The sequence below is a fragment of the Otolemur garnettii genome, unplaced genomic scaffold (genome assembly GCF_000181295.1).
Source record: "Otolemur garnettii isolate 467f Iridium unplaced genomic scaffold, OtoGar3 scaffold00007, whole genome shotgun sequence".
Classification (NCBI taxonomy): Eukaryota; Metazoa; Chordata; class Mammalia; order Primates; family Galagidae; genus Otolemur; species Otolemur garnettii.
The window spans coordinates 3,253,800-3,272,415 of NW_003852402.1; the positions used below are offsets into that span (position 1 = coordinate 3,253,800).

The window sequence follows — 18,616 nt, forward strand, 5'->3', positions numbered from 1 at the left end:
AAAAAAAAAAAAAAAAAAAAAAGTTGTTGCAACCTTTATCTCTTACCTCACTGCAGATTTTTTCCGGGGCTCAGAGGACAGTCGCCGAGCAACCACACACGGGGGAGAAGCCACAGCCCTGGGCATGGATTTAGGGGCCAGCAGTGGGAGGCTGGAGAGGCGCCGGCTGGCAGGTGTGGGCATGGCTGACCTCCGAGTCATACTCACAGGCGTCCCTACGCTGCTTAGGTTGTGTGTGGCTGGCCCCAAGGAGGGTCTGATGGGAGTGCTATGCACGATGACCCTAGCAAAGGCAAAGTCAGAATTATACACAGAGATAACTAAGAAAAACAAAACATAACCATTCAGCCAACATGCTCACACAGCATGGAGGCCTTTGGTTTCAACAAAGATTCAAGGCAGTGGCACCTGCTCAAGCTGCTCTCTGCCGACCCACTGTGAGGCCCGCATGGGCTCCAGGCCCCGCAGTGAGAAATGCCTACAGCTCTCTCCTCAGAGGTGCTTAAAGGACAGTCAGAAAGACGTGACGCACTTTATAGATGGTCCCATTACAACTCACTGTCTGGCAGGCTCGGGAGAGACCTGAAATAAGCATCTTTTGACGAGATCATAAACATTCCTGTGAGGAAGTCCAGCCTGCAGCAGCATCTGGCCAGGCAGCAAGGGGATAAGCTGGTCTCATCCCGCAGCTGTGGGCCCAGGGTGGAGGCTGCCTGAATCCTCTGAGCACAGGAGGTGAACCATAACTTCTGCCCAGTCCCCACGGCTCTCATACACTGGTGAGGCCTATGGCTCTGACGACCAACCCATCCCTCTGGTCTGAACGCCCCCCTCAAATTCATGTTGAGATCCTCAGCCCCACAGTGGTCTCAGGCACTGAGACCTTTGGGAGGTGATTAGGTCGTGAGGAAGCGCCCTCCCCCACACAAGGACAGAGAGAAGGCGCCGTCCATGAAACAAGCAGCAGCCCCCTCTGCCCAGACACACAATCTGCTGCTGACTTGATCTTGGACCTCTGGCCTTTAGAACTGTGAGAAATAAATGTCTGTTGTTTTAAGTTACCCAGTTTAGGCTGGGCACAGTGGCTCACACCTGTAATCCTAGCACTCTGAGAGGCTGAAGCAGGCAGACTGTTTGAGCTAAGGACTGAGCAAGAGCCAGACCCCATCTCTAAAAACTAACAGGGCATTATGGTGGGCTCCTATAGTCTCAGCTACTCAGGAGGCTGAGGCAGGAGGATCGCTTGAGTCCAAGAGTTTAAGGTTGCTGTGTGCTAGGCTGAAGCCATGGCACTCCAGCCTGGGCAACAGAGTGAGACTTTATCTCCATTAAAAAAAAAAAAAAAAAAAGCAAAACAAAAGTCACAAGTTTAATCATATTTTTGCATTAATAGCTGAAAAGGCCTAAAATATTTTAAAATAAAACAAACTAAGGACACACTGCTGACATGGAATGTGACACATGGGACTCGACATATTCATTTGTTCTATTTGGACCATTTTCATATTCTTCAAAAAGAGTCTGAAAACAAACTTTAATTAAATTTAATCACCCCCATGGAGCACTGAGAGGCAGGAGGGACGCTCTCAGCCAAGTCCCTGCTCTCTGCAGAGTTCCACAATCCCTGCCTATTTCCTTTCTAAGTCCTGGCAGCTCTACAATTCCAGTGAAAATAAATAAAAATACCAACGAATGCAAACCCAGGTGGAGTGAGGAAGCTGTGGCACGTGGGGTGAGGGGGGGAGCAGGTGACCGTCTGGCTGTGGGAGAGAGAAGATGGCTTCACATACATGCTCAGCACGTATGGGGCGTGGGGATCGCTGGATCTGACCCCATGAAGCGCGTCCCAAGAACACATGAGAGGAAATTAGAGCTCAGGGCTGCTGAAAGTCTTGTAGTGGCCCCAGGCCAGTCAAGGTGGTGCCAGCATAGCCCTTTCTGATGTCCCAGCTCAGGCTGTTACTGTGCCCACTGGCCCCAGCAAACTCCAGAGCAGGGCCCTGGGCTGGCCACATGCAGCACAAAGCCTACAGCCCTGCAGCTGAGAATAATCCTGGAGGTCTGAGCACCCCTGCAGTCTGACCCACCCTGCTCCACTATGGGTCCCTGCTGCCCCCACCCTGCTCTATGCAAGAGACATGGAGGTGCAGGAGCTCCAGGGCCGAGGAGCCTGAGTGCTGGGTCTCCTCTGCCATGCTGAGGAGCAGAACAGGGCGGGGCTGGGCCTGGGCCTTAGTGAGGGGCAGCAAGAACAGCAATAGAGGGATGGCAGTAGGGCACTGCCTGAACCAATTCTGTCCTGCCTGGGCAGCACATGCCATGTGCATGCTCATGCGCTCACTGCTTACCGCATCTGCAACACTGAGCCTGTGGCCCTCACTGTTTCCAGGTAAGGAAACAGGACAGAGCTGTGGGGAGCCTGTGCTGGATCACAGACCCGTGGGATGGGGGGAGCAGGATTCAGGGCCTGGTCTTGAACGACTGCAGCACATGGTGGTGGGCAACAAATCAGAGCCTCCTGGGAGCTTTTGGAAAACCCAGATGCTGGGTTCCACCCAGCCCAACCTCGTCAGAACCTGCAGGCAGCTGCAGCAGCACTGAGGGGCTCCTATTCCCACACGGCCCAGGTGACGGCCACCTAGCTGGGGGCTGAGTCGCCATCCTGCACACTGCAGAGGTCTCAGGACGGCTCCAGTCTGTAGTGGACATAAGGGGCCCACAAACCTCTACTCTGTTTGCACCCACAAGACTGGGCTGAGGCCACACATGGGCCAGGCGCTGGCCACTGCGGGCTTGACGCAGCGCTCAGGAAGTCAGCAGAGAGGTCAGCTGTCTTCACGGGAACAAGACAGGAAGCTGACCGAGGGCAATTACCTGCCAACCGACGTGCGTGGCTGTGGCCTTTGTGCTGGTAGGCACTTCGGCGTTGAACTGTCAGGGGACTCACCTAGGACCAGGAGAGGAAGCACACAGTCAGTCCAGGTGGATCTGCCTTTCAGGACCTTAACCAGACAGGCAGCTATCCTCCCGCCATCTCCCTTTCCTGGGTTGGGGTGTAGTTGGCACCACTAAGCACAGACTCAAGGTCAGTGAGTCACCACAGGGAAACCTGTCAGAGGCGGTGAGAGGGGCTCCACCCCCTACCTGGGACCAGGCCAGCAGATGCAGAAGAGAAAGCCCCTCACCCTCCCGTGAGGCCCCCGCAGAACAAGTGCAACTCCTGAGGCTCGTACTCAACAAATTCTGCTTATCGAGACACCATCTGCACACGAGGGACGCTGGCCACAGACACGACACGCGATGTCTGGCAAGTTCAGGAAAGCCTGTGGATGCCTCACTCTGCTGACCAGTGCCATTGCTGGAGGGAAACTGCTTGCACATGACTTGGGGCCACTTTACAGCTGGCAACTGCTTGAACTCCAGACAATGCCACTCGGTCAGCATGCAGGGCGTCTCCAGTGCCCCTCATCAGGGCCAGCACAGCCCCCTAGATGTCCAGTCCACCCCTGCCCTCACCACAGGGGCTCCACATAGGACAGGAGGCATGTCCTCTGGGAGCCTGGGCACTGCTACATGGACCTGGGCACAAAGCCTTCTCTTCAAGACCCCTACAGCACGGGGTCGGGGGCCTGGAGTGAGATCCTAACCCCCCAGGTGCTCCAGGAAGGCAGGCACCCCTCCCACCCTGAACAAACCTGTGCCTTTCCATCCTACCCTTAGGCTCCCATTTCAAGTCCCTGCCCCATTTTAAAGCCACATCTTCTCAAAAGATTTGCCTGCCTGCAATTGCCTGCCTGTTCCTCTTTCCTGTTCTCTTAAAATTGCCTCTCTCAAAATCATGCACAGGGTTTTTAAAAGTGAAGGGTAAACTCTTAAGGGACAAGACAAGTCTCCTGCCCCCCCTGCCCATGCTGCCACCGTGAGATGGTTTCCTGCAGTTTTCACCTTCTGGCCCTGAAGTCACACGCACAGGCCCCTCCTGCACACCTCACCCTCCGCCTGGTGCAGGAGCTGAGAAGCACTCATCTTTTCCCCACCTGCGACCAGGCTGGAGCCCCCACTGCTAAATGTCTCCCGTGCTCTCCCCCCTCCTTTTTAGCTTATTTCTCTCATTTTGGGGGGTAAGGGATCTATGAGCACATTGTCCTGTAACGTCCATCTTTGGGGCACACTCCACGTGGTCATGCCTCTCGGACACCAGCCCTGTGTGCATGGAGGCCTCCTCTGAGCCTGGCTCTGCCCACAGTGCTGCCTCCCTCATGGCGGCCGCCCCCAAGGCTTTCTCGGTTGTCTGAGGGAGCATATTCTTCAGCAGCTCCCCAAGGCAGCACGGGAGGGTAGTTATTTTCATCGAAGCTTACACATGAAGTATCTTTATTGCGCCCTCACGACTGACGGGGGGTTGGACAGAGCGCAGGCTCCTGGGCTGAGCCCGTTTCCTCCCAACACGTCACCAGTGGGGCCCTACTGCAGCTTCCTTCCAGCACCGCAAAGTCCTGAGTCGTTCTGAGTCTCGATCCTTTGTGTGACCCCGTGCAGCACAAATTTACAGTAAGTAACACTACCGTCACCAGGCTACTTTACAAGGAAAGTTGTTTGTCTTGGGAGTATTTTAAGAAAGGGCACCTGTGGGAATGCTAGTGCATTCAGCAGCACGTGTGCACCACCTGTCTCCCAGGGCTGTGTGCTCCCAGTAGTACAGCCACCGCCCAGGGCCTCCCCTTCAGCTAGTGCTGAGTTTATGGAGCCAGATTTTCTCTTCTTTTCTTTTCTTTTTTAACATGGGGTCTCGCTCTTGCTCAGGCTGGTTTCCAACTCCTGAGCTCAAGCAATCCACCCACCTTGGCCTCCTAGAGTGCTGGGATTACAGGCCTGCCTGAGCCACCTCACCCAGCTTATGTGGGGCCAGTTTTGACCCACACAGACTGACAGAAGGTGAGCCCTGGACAGCCCTGCACCTAGTGGTGCAAAGAAAGGAGGGACAGCCTGCTGAAGGTAAAGTGCACATTTTGGAGGCACCTGAGGAGCCGGGGAGGAGGGCACATTCTGGGAAGCCGAAGAAAAATCCAACAGGTCTTGGGACTAGAAGTCCCGCGGCATTGAGCACCCTGACAGCCAGAAGCCCAGCCACTGTGTGCAGATGTGACGCCATGCTCACACCTCTACATGGCCCAGGCCATGAGGCACGCCTATGGAGCTCCCATCTCCACAAATGCAGCTGTGCTGTGCCACTTGCATGTAAGTCTCCACCCATGATTCTTCTGAGCTTGGCTGCCTACTTGACATACCAGCTGCCCAAGCTTACCACGTCCAAAGTGGGGCCAGGGACTGCCCTCACCTGCCCCTCCAACCCTGCTGCCACTGTGAGAGGCAGAACCCAGTGCTCCTGCCAGAACCACAGGACCACTTGCAGCCTCCCCACACTCCATGTCAGCAGAGTGGAAAGCCCCTTACCACCCCCCTGCCTGCCATGGCCACCAGCCTCATCCCACGAGGGTCAGGTGCACAGCTCTCTCTGCTTCACCCTGGCCCAGAGTCTGTTCTTCCCTCAGAGGAGGGAACTTTGAAAGGGTCACATCACGGCTTGAAACCTCCTCTGCACTTGGCCTGCGTGCTAGCATCCGTCTGTGTGCTCCATGCCCTGGCCTCAGGCAGCCTCTTTGTCTTCATCTCTTTTCATGCTTCCCTCTTTTACTGACCCAGTTGCTGGTTTTTGTTCAACAACTGGTGAACAAAACTTTCCTCTCTTCTTTCCAGTGAGAAATTCCAGCAGGTGCAGAACAAAGATGACATATCTCAGTGTCCCACTTGGGGAGGGTGGTGATCAACAGGACAAAAAGGAAAGTGGCAGGGCCAACTCCTGAGTGTCCTCGAGAGGCAGGGGTTCACTCTCCTTCCCTTGGTCTATCTTACTGATGGCAGGTGTGAGAGCCGGAGCTGGTGCGACTAGAGCAGACCTCGAGGAGGATACACTAATCCAGCAAAGCCTCTAACACCCAGGAGGGCCTCCAGCTCTGGAATACCTACCTAGACTTTTATGTGAGAGGGAAAGAAAATGTCTACCCTGATCAAAAACAGTGTTCCTTTGGGCTTGTAGCAGGATCCAGTCCCAACCACATTCCTGCCACTCCAGCCTGCCAGAACTTATCACATGTTTTTCTGCTGCAGAACGTCTGCCCTTGCCGCTCAATGGCATTTCTCATGGCTGCTCCCTACCCTCTGCTCAGACCTCAGCTCGGTGGCACCCCCAGCCATCTCAGCCGAAGGGCCCACTCCCCCCAGACTGCTCCCCACACCCAGTCACACGGCCCCATCTTGTATTTGCTGCATTACACCATGACGGGAAAGCAGACGTATCTGATAACATTTCACTGATAACATTTCATGTCTGTTTCTTTTAAATGCAAACTCTGGGGTTGCAGGATCTCTGATTGTTACTTCCCTTGCCCCTGAGAGGGACATCACCTGGAAGACACTCAGGAGAACGGCTCATTCTGCTATGCAGGGACCCACAGTGAGGTATTCAGGGTTAGAGGCCACCTGTACTGGCCAGCAATGCTGAGAACAGCAAAATTTTCAAGCCACCTAGAAAGCAGATCTACTTGACAGAGGAGGCCAGACCAACGCCTTCACCCTGAGTCAACTCTGCACCATCTTGCGTACTGCACAAACTTGGTAAGTTTCTTTGTGCAACCTTTACTAAGCCCTGTCTTTTACCTCAGACCCATGCCAGGATCTCTACTGGGCAGCCAGGCAGGAACCAAGCAGGGCACAGCAGTCTCACTGACCGATGGAGACAGAGAATGCACTTCAGGAGGCTGCAGTGGTTGGAACCTGAGGTCAAAGGACCAGAAAGGAGGGAGCTACCTGGGGTGGAAGACCTCCAGAAATCTGAGAGGACTCTCTCCATCTGTGGCTGAACAACAAGCAGGGCACAGTGGTAGGGCAAGGCTCTAGCAGGTCAGGATAAGAGCCATGACAGGGGACAAGGAGCAGCACACAGGGCTGAGAACGACCCACCTTCCACCCAGCTGGACACAGGGCATTCAGGTGAGACCCCCACATGCCATGTGTTAGTGGTTGGGCTAAGCTACCACAATGGTCAAGGCTAGTCTCCCCTCTTTAAAGCTTAAAAAGCCTTGAAAAAATCAAAGTGATCTATAGTTTAACTGCCTGCCAAAACAAACTCAATTCCTTAAAGAAAGACAACAAATCCAGATATTCAAAAAATGTAAAACTGACAATATCCAGCTGCCGATAAAAGGTTATTTAAACACATGAGGAAACAGGAAGATGTCACCAAAACCAAAAAGGAAATAGCAATAGAAATAGATCTCAAGGCTTAGCGCCTGTGGCTCAAGTGGCTAAGGCGCCAGCCACATATACCTGAGCTGGCAGGTTCAAATCCAGCCCAGGCTCGCCAAACAATGACAGCTGCAACAACAACAACAAAATAGCCAGGCGTTGTGGCAGCTGCCTATAGTCCCAGCTACTTGGGAGGCAGAGGCAGGAGAATCACTTGAGCCCAGGAGTTGGAGATTGCTGTGAGCTGTGATACCACGGGACTCTACCCAGGGGACAGCTTGAGGCTCTGTCTCAAAAAAAAAAAAAGTAGCTCAAGAAACCCTAAGCAGGATTGACAGAAAGAAAGCCTCATCGAAATACACAACAATCAAACTGCTGAAAATAATTCTCAAAAGAGGAACCATAAAAGCCAAAGATACAGGTACAGAGGGAGACTTCCATGACCTCTGTCAAAACCAACAAGTGAAGAGACAGGAGGACACGCCTCTAAAGTGCGTCAGAGAGGAGAGACAGACACCACCATCCCCACCAGGAATGTTTTTAAACTTTAAACAGCATTTCTTCAATATTAAAAACATATTAAAAAGTATCTACTACTCACCAATAGAAAACTTGGGGATTTTAAATTGACCTGTAGGAGTAGGCATGACCTTCGTCTTGGCGTCTTGCCTTCTTATACTTCTAGTCTTATTCAGTTGAGAAGATTCTGACAAAATGGAAGTAGAGTCCAGGCCCCGACCTCCACCGTCTGGAGTCTGGGGTTGGGTGGGACAAGCTGTGGTGGGCATTGTGGGCTGCTCGGCTGCCGGCTCAACGTCCACGCTCTTGGCCGGCCCGGTGAGTGTACCTGCAGGCCCTGCCCGCAGAGACCGCTGCAGCGCCACAGGACCCGCTCGGCCTGACATGCTGCTGTTTGACACAGGCTGGGAACTGCTTGTAGGAATAATTGAAAATTCACTTGATTTAGCTGGAAGAAGATACACATAAAATTTGGGTATCACTTAAGCTCAAGTTATTTTCAAATTACAACACTATTAAACACGAATTATGGTAACTTTAGCAAATCTTCCTTACGAATATAACACAGGAGCAACACTGCATGCTCATCAAGCAGCAAATACCACCAAGCACGGGCAACTGTGGCTGCTCGCAGCTTAGCTGAGGGTGTCCTAAGGCACTAATTCTCAACACAGTTACCAAATGTACACAGCATATAAAAATTCAAACTTTCCTACATTTCCTTCATTAATTATATTGGCAACAGAAATCTACCCTAATTGAGCAGATGCATGCCCCACCTGTCTGGTCAGGCAGGTGGACAAGGAACAGGAAGAGAAGATGTAATCATTACTAGTTGATTCCTTTAACTTACAAGAAGGAGGTTGGGTTATATGAGTCATAGCACTATTTCAAATAAAATAGCAGGCCAGGTGCACCTAAAATCCCAGCACTTTGCAAGGCGGAGGCAGGAGGATTGCTTGAGACCAAGAGTTTGAAACCAGCCAGAGCAACATACCAAGACCCTATCTTGAAAAGAAATAGAAAAACTGGGCCAGGCACCGTGGCTGATGCCTGTAGTCCTAGCATTCTGGGAGGCTGCAGTGGGGGGATCACTTAAGCTCAGGAGCTTGAGACCAGCCTTAGCCAAAGTGAGGCCCCCTGTCTCTACTAAAAACAGAAGAATTAGCTGGGCATCGTGGCAGGCACCTGTAGTCCCAGCTACTGGGGAAGCTAAGGCAGAAGGATTGCTTGAGCCTAGCAGTTTGAGGTTGCTGTAAGCTAGCCTAATGACTCCAGCCTGGGCAACAAAGCAAGACTCTGTCTCAAAAAAAGGAGAAAAAAAAAAAAAAAGAATAGCAGATAAACTAGGGTGATACAGAGTTAGCTATCAACATATCCACTATGTAAGTCCATCTAGTAAGAGATTCTTAAAGAGAACCTTCAGGAGAGTGACTAACACCAAAGAGTGTATCCACATAGCACCTGACAGCTGTACAAGGCTCTTCCTCACACAAACTCCCGTCTGACTCAGTGGCCCCTGTGTCCAACAGAGGCCTGCACACATGCTGGAAGCTCCCCTTAGCTTGTCCCAATCTTCACCAGAGGTAGAAATGCAAAAACAGTGAACAAAAATGGTGCTGCTGTACGGAATCGATACAGCAGAGCACAGCTCATAACTAATGTGATAGTGGAGGGCGGCCATTTACCGAATGTGCACCATGAGCCAGGCACTGCTAGCGCACAAGGACACATACCATAGTAGCTACTGTCACCTGTTTGTAGAGGGGACACATACGTCTCTTAGCCAGAGTGTCAGAGTCAGGATTCCAAGTCAGATCCAAGAGTTCATACTTTACATGTTTTGTGAACAGAACCCACATCACACCGCCCTGGGCAACAGTAAAGTCTGCACGGCACACCCAGCCTGGACAGGGTTTGGCTCTAGAGCAGACTTGCCAGCAGCCAGCAGCCCCCTGGGGTTTCTCCTTCACCACCAGGGGGCAGCATTGGCTAGGTCAGGTTAAAACCTGAATTTGAACAGTTTGCCAGTGGAGACTTAATTAACATCCAGGAGCTACAGGGTTATAGGCCCTAAATTACCTGGAATAGTCGATTTTATTTATTAATTTTTTTTAATGATTGGGTCTTCCTATGTCACCCAGGTAAGAGTACAGTGGTGCAAAGGCCCTAAATTACCTGGAATAGTCGATTTTATTTATTAATTTTTTTTAACGATTGGGTCTTCCTATGTCACCCAAGTAAGAGTACAGTGGTGCAATCACAGCTCACAGCAACTTCAAACTCCTGGGCTCAAGTGATCCTCCTGCCTCAGCCTCCTAAGTAGCTGGGATTACAGGTGTTTGCCACCCTTGGCTAACCTTTTTAATTTTTTGTAGAGATGGGTGTCTTGCTATGTTGCCCAGGCTGGTTTTGAACTCCAGGCCTCATGTGATCCTACCTTGGCTTCCCCAAATCCTGGGATTACAGGCCTGAGCCACTGTCCAGCCAGGCCTGCTTTAAAACCTGTGTCTAATGGCATTAGCATGAGGCTGGTACAAGCATCTGTGTTTTCAGGCTCTGAGTACACATGTCCACTCTATGACTGTACCCCCAGACTAAAGCCACCTATTTGAATGTGCCCTCTTCCGGGGAGAGACTGATTCTGAGGGCAGGTGGCACAGTCTCTTCCCTGCCCAGCGTCCAGTCCAAACCACAGAGCCAGCCTTCCAGGATGTCCTGCTGAGCCTAAGCTGTTCTGAAAAATCAGCCTCCAAGGAGGGAATTGGGCAGCATTCTAGGCCTGGCTGGACATGGCTGTGGGCATGAGGTGCTGGCCACTCACCTTTGCCTCCTGCTGGAGATGCAGACAGGCTGGATGCCCCACTCAAAACAGACCCCAAGGAAGACTTCCTTGCAAGATTGCCAGCACAGCTGGGTGGTTTTAACAGGGTCTGCTTCAGCCCCAACTGAAACCAAATGTGAAAAAAACCAAATCAGCAAAGATTTCATTTCTACTCACTACTTACCGTGTTTCCCTGAAAGTAAGACCTACCCAAAAAATGAGCCCTAGCAGGATTTCTATGCATTTGTTAAATATAAGCCCTACCCCGAAAATAAGACCTAGTGATGGGACCGTGCATTTCAGCGTGGAGAGGAAGATATCCCTTAAAAATAAGCCCTAGTGTCTTCTGGAGAAAAAATAAATATAAGACAGTGTCTTATTTTCAGGGAAACACAGTATTTCTCCAGAAGCAGGAGTTTTATTTTTTAAAACTTTTAATAATTTATTATCTTAAATTTAAAGAAAAAGGCCAAGCAGTAATTCTCAAAGCCTTCACACCCTGAGTGGGTACCACATGGTGGCATGGGCTGAAATGCAAACTTTGGGGCCAACCCAAACTCAGAGGCAGCAGCTACAGGGCCCAGCTTTGGGCACGTTTAACAAAGAATGCCTGTGATTCTCACAGACCTCAGTGTGACTACCTATACCTATGCCAGAAAATAAATAATCAGAGGTGTAGATGGTAATCTCCATGCCTGTGAGGAACTGTAGTTTTCAAAATATCAACATCATATGTCATCTGCTCAAGGACCCCAGAAAAGCAGAGGCATCTCAGCTTCCAGACAAATTGACTCTTAGACTCACCCCACAGTTCCCAAGTGGCAGAGGCCAGCTCCTGCCATGCATTGCCAAGCTGGTATTCTTTGCACATATTTACCGAGTTGCCTCTCATGATTTTAATCAAAAGACAAATCACTGGTCTCCAGAGCTGCCACTTTATTCCCATTGATCACAAGTCACAGCAGCCCTAGTCAACTCACCTTGCTTGGAACAGGGAGTGATCGCTTGCCTTGGACCAAGTGGCTTCCACTGGCAGCACCCAGAGCAGGTCTGTCAGGAAGCACATCCCTGGGGCATTCCTTTCCACTTACGGTTTTTGTCCTGGAAGGACTAGCTGGTATCTCTTTCTTGGTCTGAAAATTTTTAATTTGAATTGTGAGAGCTGTCTAGTATTTAACAACATACAGAAATACTAAGGCCACGATTTAGAGCAAGCCCAGGCACCATCTATCTTCCCAAATGCCTCGGTGTTCCCCAATTCATCAACTCAATGGAAAGGAGCAGAGCACTTGCTCTACCAAGTCACTGTGGGCAAAAATGATGGTAGATTTTCTTCTCTCATTAAAAACAGTGTAAAATAATACCAAGACTGATAATCAAGAGGAGAGAGATTCTCTAAAGCTATTCCTCACCCAAGATCCTTATTTAAGGATAATGAGGAAACTGGTTCTAGTTACACAAATTTTTAAATACAGAACAGCAAAGACTCATTCATTAAGTGGTCATCCCTCTACTAGAGAGGCTGCCAACTGCAATAAATCTTCTAGGACCAAAAGCCATTTTCTCTGGCCAGCAGAGTCAAACAAAGAACAAATTCCTAACATATTTAGGGACAAGAATGTTCATGGAACTAATCTGTGCTTACATAAATCACCCCTTATAATAGGAGAGTTAATGAGGTCACAGCAATAAGCACTTGTAGTCACAGAGATGTGTCAGTAACTTTTCTCCTTTATGGTATTTTTAAGATTGAGAGATATACTTTACATAACCACTTTATTTCCTTTTTTTTAGAGACTGGATCTCACTGTGTTGCCCAAGGTAGATAGATTCAAACTCCTGAGCTGGAGTGATCCTCAACCTCCCTAGCCCCAGGTGAACTCTCAGCCACTGTGTAATGTGCCGGTTACTGTCATTTCATACAAATTCAGTCATACGATGTGACTTTGTGGCTGGCATCTTTCCGTGAAGCACAGTGTCTTCAAGGGTCATCCACCTTACAGCAGGTGTCAGCACTGCCTTTCTTTTTAATGCCAAAAAATATTCCATTGTCTGCACATACCATGTATATTCATTTTATTTAACCATCCCTCAGGAGATGGACAACTGGGTTGCTCCTACGTTTCGGCTATTACCAGTGATGCTGCTTCAAACCTCTGTGCATAGGTTTTTCTGCAGACATAGGTCTTCATCTCTCCCAGACAACACCAAGGAGCAGAGCGGCTGGGTCCTATGGTAGGTAACTCTGCATTTAACTTTTTGAGAAACTACCAAACTGTGTTCAACAATGGCTGCACCGTTTTATCTAAGGCTCCCATCCCTCCACATTCTCACCCAACACTTGTTATTTCCTGTTTCTTCTTCATAGACATCCTAGCAGTTGTTACGGTCAAGCAGATTATGACACGGATGAGGATGTGCCCTACAGTCACTCTAGAAGTGAATGACTTTTCCCAGAGAAACACACAGGGAGTGGTGGAGGATCCCAAGTGAGCCCCAGATGTAATTCAGCTGTGGGGACAAGGCCTCACTGACCGAAAACTAGCTATCTGGACCAAGAAATCAAGGGAGACACTCGGATGGGTCCAGAATAGCCAAAAATGCAGCATGGTCTCACTGCCCTGAGTCCACCTACTCTCATTCTAGAAACATCACTTTCAGGGATTTACACCCTAAATGGTCTCCAGAAACAGAACTGAGAAGGCATTTTTAACGGCTCTGCTCAAGCCACCCCCAAATTGGCCCCTTCTGACTTCTCCCACAGACTTTTCATTCTGATGCTTCTGAGTCCTCCGGGGCCCCCATACTTCCAAGTCTTTCCCCAGATGGTCTGGGCATAAACCCAGAGAACTAAGAAGCAAGGAGTGTCCAGCTCCCAAGCAAATGTTCTGGTCCAAGTTGTACCTACCTTCTCCACAGCCAAATGGACGTGTCTTCCTCTGATGGATGAAGCTCTGGGCGGCTGCAATTTGCTGGTAATTTTTCTCTGAGTCACTGCCTGAGTTGGAGGGTGAGCAGTCCTTGATTCTCCTGGCAAAGGCCGAGAAGGGTGCCGGGGTCCCTGCGTTTGGGCGAGGCCAGCCTGGGCAGGAGAGCTCAGTGGGACCAGGGACGAGTCTGGCAGTGGGGGTTCACTCCTAGGGGGCCATACCCCTGACAGAGGCGGCCCCATTATGGGGCTCTCTGAAAGGTAATATGTCTCCCTTTTAAGCGACTTAGGGCTTTTCTTCATTTCCTTTTCTTTCTCAAAGAGGTTTATTTTTGATTTTGATTCCTGTATAAACCATTCTGCATCTTGGCTGCAGGGGTCTTGGGGCGCGGCAGCTTGGGCCACTTTGTTTCTGCTGCTGCTTTCTATCTGCAGAGCCAGTAAGTGAGCTTCTTTATACACTTCCACAAACTTCTCCCCAGCGAGAGGGCTCCAAGGGAAGCGACTTTCGGGACGCTGACTGTTTAATTCTAGGCTGGCAGCAATACATCTTTCTTTATGTCCAATGGGTCCAAAAAAGACTTCATCATCTTCATTTGCACTATTAAAGAAAATTATTAATAATTAATAACACTGGCATTCAAATGAAAGACTACTGAATGTGGTAATGCTCAAGGCAAAGGAAGAAAACTCATTGGTTTACCTTGAAGAAGACAGTGAGAGATCAAAGTCAAATTTTTCATCAGCCAAAAGACGTATGTCTGGGGGGGAACAAAGTCTACTGTTAGTTTAGGGCTGAGGTAGATAAAGAGAAAAATATTACCAGTTTCTATAGCTATCAAAGCTGTTGTAAAATTTCACCTGCAAAAATGTAATCTCTCGTTATTTTAATTTAGTTATATTTTCATGGAGAGAACTAAATTATCTAATTCTTTCCATTGCCTTGTTAAAAATTGCATCAGTCATTTTGTGTCTGTTCAGCCACTCCAAAAGCATAAGTCCTTACTTTTAAGTTACAATCTGAAATGCATTCACTCAATCATAAGACCAGCTTATCAAGAAGTGGAAAGTCATTTTCAAGTATAGAACTTTTTTTTTTTTAATTTCTTATAGCATAACTATGTACACTGATGCAATCATGGGGTACAGTGTGCTGTTTTCATATACATTTTGAAATACTCTCATCAAACTGGTTAACATAACCTTCATGTCATTCTCTTAGTCATTGAGTTAAGACATTCATACTCTGCTTTTAGAAAGATTCACTTTTACCCCAAGTATAGAACATTTTCAAAAGACCACCTGCCTCAGCTCCCAGAGAATTAAATTCCCCTTACAAGCTTCAAAACACCTATTCAATTTTTCGACAATGAACTCAAGTATGATTTATTTTTTTTTTTTTTTTTGAGAAAGGGCCTCAAGCTGTCCCCCTGCGTAGAGTGCAGTGCCATCACAGCTCACAGCAACCTCCGACTCCTGGGCTCAGGCAATTCTCCCGCCTCCACCTCCCAAGTAGCTGGGACAACAGGCGCCAGCCACAACGCCCAGCTATTTTTTGGTTGCAGCCCTCATAGTTGTTTGGCCTCCCCTGGGCTGGATTTGAACCCACCAGCTCAGGTGTATGTGGCTGGAACCTTAGCCCCTTGAGCCACAGGCACTGAGCCTCGAGTATGATTTAAATGCCCTAACTGTGGTAGTGACTCACTAAGTATTTGCTTCTGGGGAATCCTCCTGAAGGCCCAGATAAAAGTGTACTCTGTGCCCCAGCCGTATTTCCATCAGCCCTGTCTGTTTATTAGCCCAACTTGCTAGCAGACCACAGGCTCTGGGTTAGTGGGTCTCTCTGCTGGGGCAACTGCTCCCTCCTCAAGCATCACAGCATCTGTGCACCATGGCAGTTTTACCTCCACATTCTTTCCTTTGTCTAACTGTGGTGCTGGGCGCCGGCCCCATATACTGAGGGTGGCGAGTTCGAACCCAACCCCGACCAGACTGCAACAAAAAATAGCCAAACATTGTAGCGAGTGCCTGTAGTCCCAGGTATTTGGGAGGCTGAGGCAAGAGAATTGCCTAAGCCCAGGAGTTGGAGGTTGAAGGAGTTGGAGGTGCTTAGAGATGTCACTGCATGTGCCTGGCTTGAATTGAATTGTTTCTGTAGTTTCCAGCCTATGAGTTAATTTACATGTAAGTTTGTGCTGTTCATTAGTATTTCTGAGGCTTTTTTCCTTCTGGGTATGTGATAGAATTGTATGTCCTACCTTCTTGAAGTTAGGCAATATGAAAAGTGCTCAGTGACTGGTGAAAGCAGCCTGAATGGAGTGGTGAGGATAGAAGCCAGAACCAGAGGGGCTAAGGAAGGAGGAGAAATAGCAGAACAAACTAGAATGTCCTCAAGTTTTGCATGTCAATGATGGGCATAATCAAGGGGCATGTGTAGAGCAAGGGTGTGATGTAAGAGGGTGAGGGAGGTGGGGAAGCCCTCACAGGAGCTGGGGGTGCAGCAGCATTCATGTGGAAGGGACATATCTGCAAGGGAGGGTACGCCAGGACAGTGGAGCACGTACAGAGGCAGGTACCTTTGTAGATGCAAAGCGGCAGCAGTGATGGATGTGCAAAGTCTCCAGGACCATATCTGCAAATGGAGGTGATAAGGATGCTTGGGTACCCAGTCTACTGCCCCACATGGGTGTAGGGAGGACCAAAAGACAAAAAGATGTCAAAATGCTTTAAGAGAAAAAGAGTATATGGTACGGTCTTTAATTCATTTCGTGAAGCTGTCCTCTCACTGTGATACCCCAACCAGGCAAGGACCAAATAAGAAGGGAAGTTACAGGCCAGGCTCACTCACTAACATGGTCCCAAAGATCCCAAAGACAAGTCTTAGTTTTCTGTTTACAGAAACCAGCAACAAACAAAAAGAAAACAACCAATTCAACAAACATTTGAGTGCCCATTAAAAGTCAGTCAGGCACAGTTCTCGGCACTATAAACTAGTAAGAATCCTTGCTGTGATGGAATTTAAAAACCAAACAGTAAAGACAAGTACCCCGTGTCTCACTGGTGCAGAGCACAAGATGAGCCCCAAAGGAGTCCATAAAGAAATCCTCAGGGAACCATCGCATCAATGTCCATCTAGCTGAGCTCCTCCAAGGAGAGCGCTGTACCCACCTTCCTTTCCAGGAGCATCCATCTCCGCTTCTCCCGCCCGGCTGGCTGAAGTCACAGTTCTGCCGCCGCCTCCTTCCACGCACGGAGGGAGCTGTCGGGAAGTCACTGCAGGGAGGAAGGGGCCCACAGGTGAGCAGGTGCCAAGGCTCCTTCACCCCGTGGCTCAGCAGCGGGAGCCGCTGCGACTCAGCAGGGGCCGAGAGCTGAAGGCCTTGGCCCAGTCAGGGAGAGCGAAAGGCGGCGCGGGGACCACCTTGAAAGGATCGTGTCCTTGAGGGTCCCAGAGACCTCAGCACCGCCAGGCCGGGAGCTGCGGCCGGCAGGTCAAACCCAAAGGGACAGCGGACTCCCGGCTCTCGGGCCAGAGTGCCCGGCACAGCGACGGCCCCAGCGAAAGCCCAGGCCCGGCTCTGGGCAGCGCGCGGCCACCCCGCCACCCTGCCCCGGCCCCGAACCCCGTACCGGCCCGGAACCCCGTCCCGGAGCGGCCGACGATGACACCCGAAGCGGCTTGACCGAGGATTTAAATGTGGCGCGGGGCGCGCGGGCTGCCCATTGGTCGGTTTGAACAGAGCTCCGCGGGACTACCGGGCGTGGTGCATCCTGGGGGCTGTAGTCCGAATGCCTGGAAGTGGCGCCCAGTGCGCACGCGCACTGCTCCCAGCGCAGCGGATTGGCTCCGCACGGACGCCGGGGCGCCCATCCGGAAGTCTGCCCGCTGCCCTAGGGGCGTGCTGGGCGCGCGTGGTGTTTCTACTGCTTCAGTGGCTGGCATGGAGGTGTGAAAACTAGACGTAATAGGTACATCCGCCTGCTCCGTAAAACAGTGCGGGTCGGTTACTTTGAATGCAGCAGCACAAAGCACCGCGAGCACTAGGCCACCCAGAGACCACGAGAGAGCAGCATCGCCAGAGCTGCGCGGCCGGTCGCCCTAAACGGGCTTCCCCAAGGAAGGGCTGAGGATTCCCAAAGGGTGTGGCAGACATCTGTCCTGAGTTTCCTGGGCAGTCTGGGGAGCTGGCTTGGAGAGGTGAACCTAGAGGCAGAGGCCAGGAGCCAAGTGATGAATCCTGCATTGGGGAGTGCACACGTCTGGGAAGCAGATGGGACATACCTGACCTGAGTGACAGGGAGGGCCGAGCACAGATAGGCAAGTCTGTCTGGCAGCTACGTAGTAACCTCACCCGAGGCTTTGCCTCTGAGCCAGCTGTCAATAATACCCACCTCAGGAACTTAAGGCTCAAAGAAGGGGCACCACCAGGGCAAAGTGTTCCTAAGTAGTAGCTCTGATTATCCAGGATAGATGGAGGAAGATCCAGAGAGGTGTCTCCGGTGACTCACAAGGTGTGTCCTAGGAAGGATAGAACTCTGGGAAGAGAGCACCATTTTCAGAGATGATGATGAACTATTTATTTGGAGCAGGTTGGATGGAGAGCAGCCACCCAAGAACAGTGCAGAAGCCTTCCAGGCTGGCGGCTGGGGCCACTTCTGGCCTCCCACGTCCCTGGTTTGGCACCATCCACACTAATCACCGTGTTGCTATGGTCCTTCACTTCTGACTCCAAGTTCAGCTCCCATGAGATTCAGCTCCTAATAGGCATACCAGTTCTCCCTCACCACTTTCCCCAGTTTCACCCAGCCCACCAGGCAGGGGCTGAAAGAGGTGGGTAAGGTGGGGTGGTCAAATAGCTTGGGGAGAGATTGCCCACTGCATCTTCCTCCCTTGGCTTGTCCTGGAGATGGGTCCCCAACACCCACTCCTGATGTTCTTCTCCCTATATTGTGTCAGCACATGGTAGGCGTTCAGTGATTAATAACTTGGCACTGTTACTGTAAACTGTCTTCATTCCCTCTCTCTCTTCTCTTGGCTT

At 50.4% G+C, this 18,616-nt stretch overlaps 1 protein-coding gene across 1 annotated transcript in view; it reads right to left on the reverse strand.

Moving 5' to 3' along the window:
- Positions 1-16,782, reverse strand: part of GTSE1 (G2 and S-phase expressed 1) — a 22,438-nt gene extending 5,656 nt beyond the window's left edge. Inside the window, exons 1-8 of the mRNA XM_012801239.2 lie at positions 16,746-16,782; positions 14,281-14,338; positions 13,557-14,178; positions 11,629-11,781; positions 10,649-10,772; positions 7,907-8,272; positions 2,875-2,947; positions 47-283 (exon numbers count right to left, since the gene is read on the reverse strand). Coding sequence (XP_012656693.1) covers positions 47-283; positions 2,875-2,947; positions 7,907-8,272; positions 10,649-10,772; positions 11,629-11,781; positions 13,557-14,178; positions 14,281-14,338; positions 16,746-16,767 — 1,655 coding nt within the window. The 5' untranslated portion in view covers positions 16,768-16,782. The remainder of the gene's footprint in view (positions 1-46; positions 284-2,874; positions 2,948-7,906; positions 8,273-10,648; positions 10,773-11,628; positions 11,782-13,556; positions 14,179-14,280; positions 14,339-16,745) is intronic.
- Between the last annotated feature and the right edge of the window lie 1,834 nt (positions 16,783-18,616).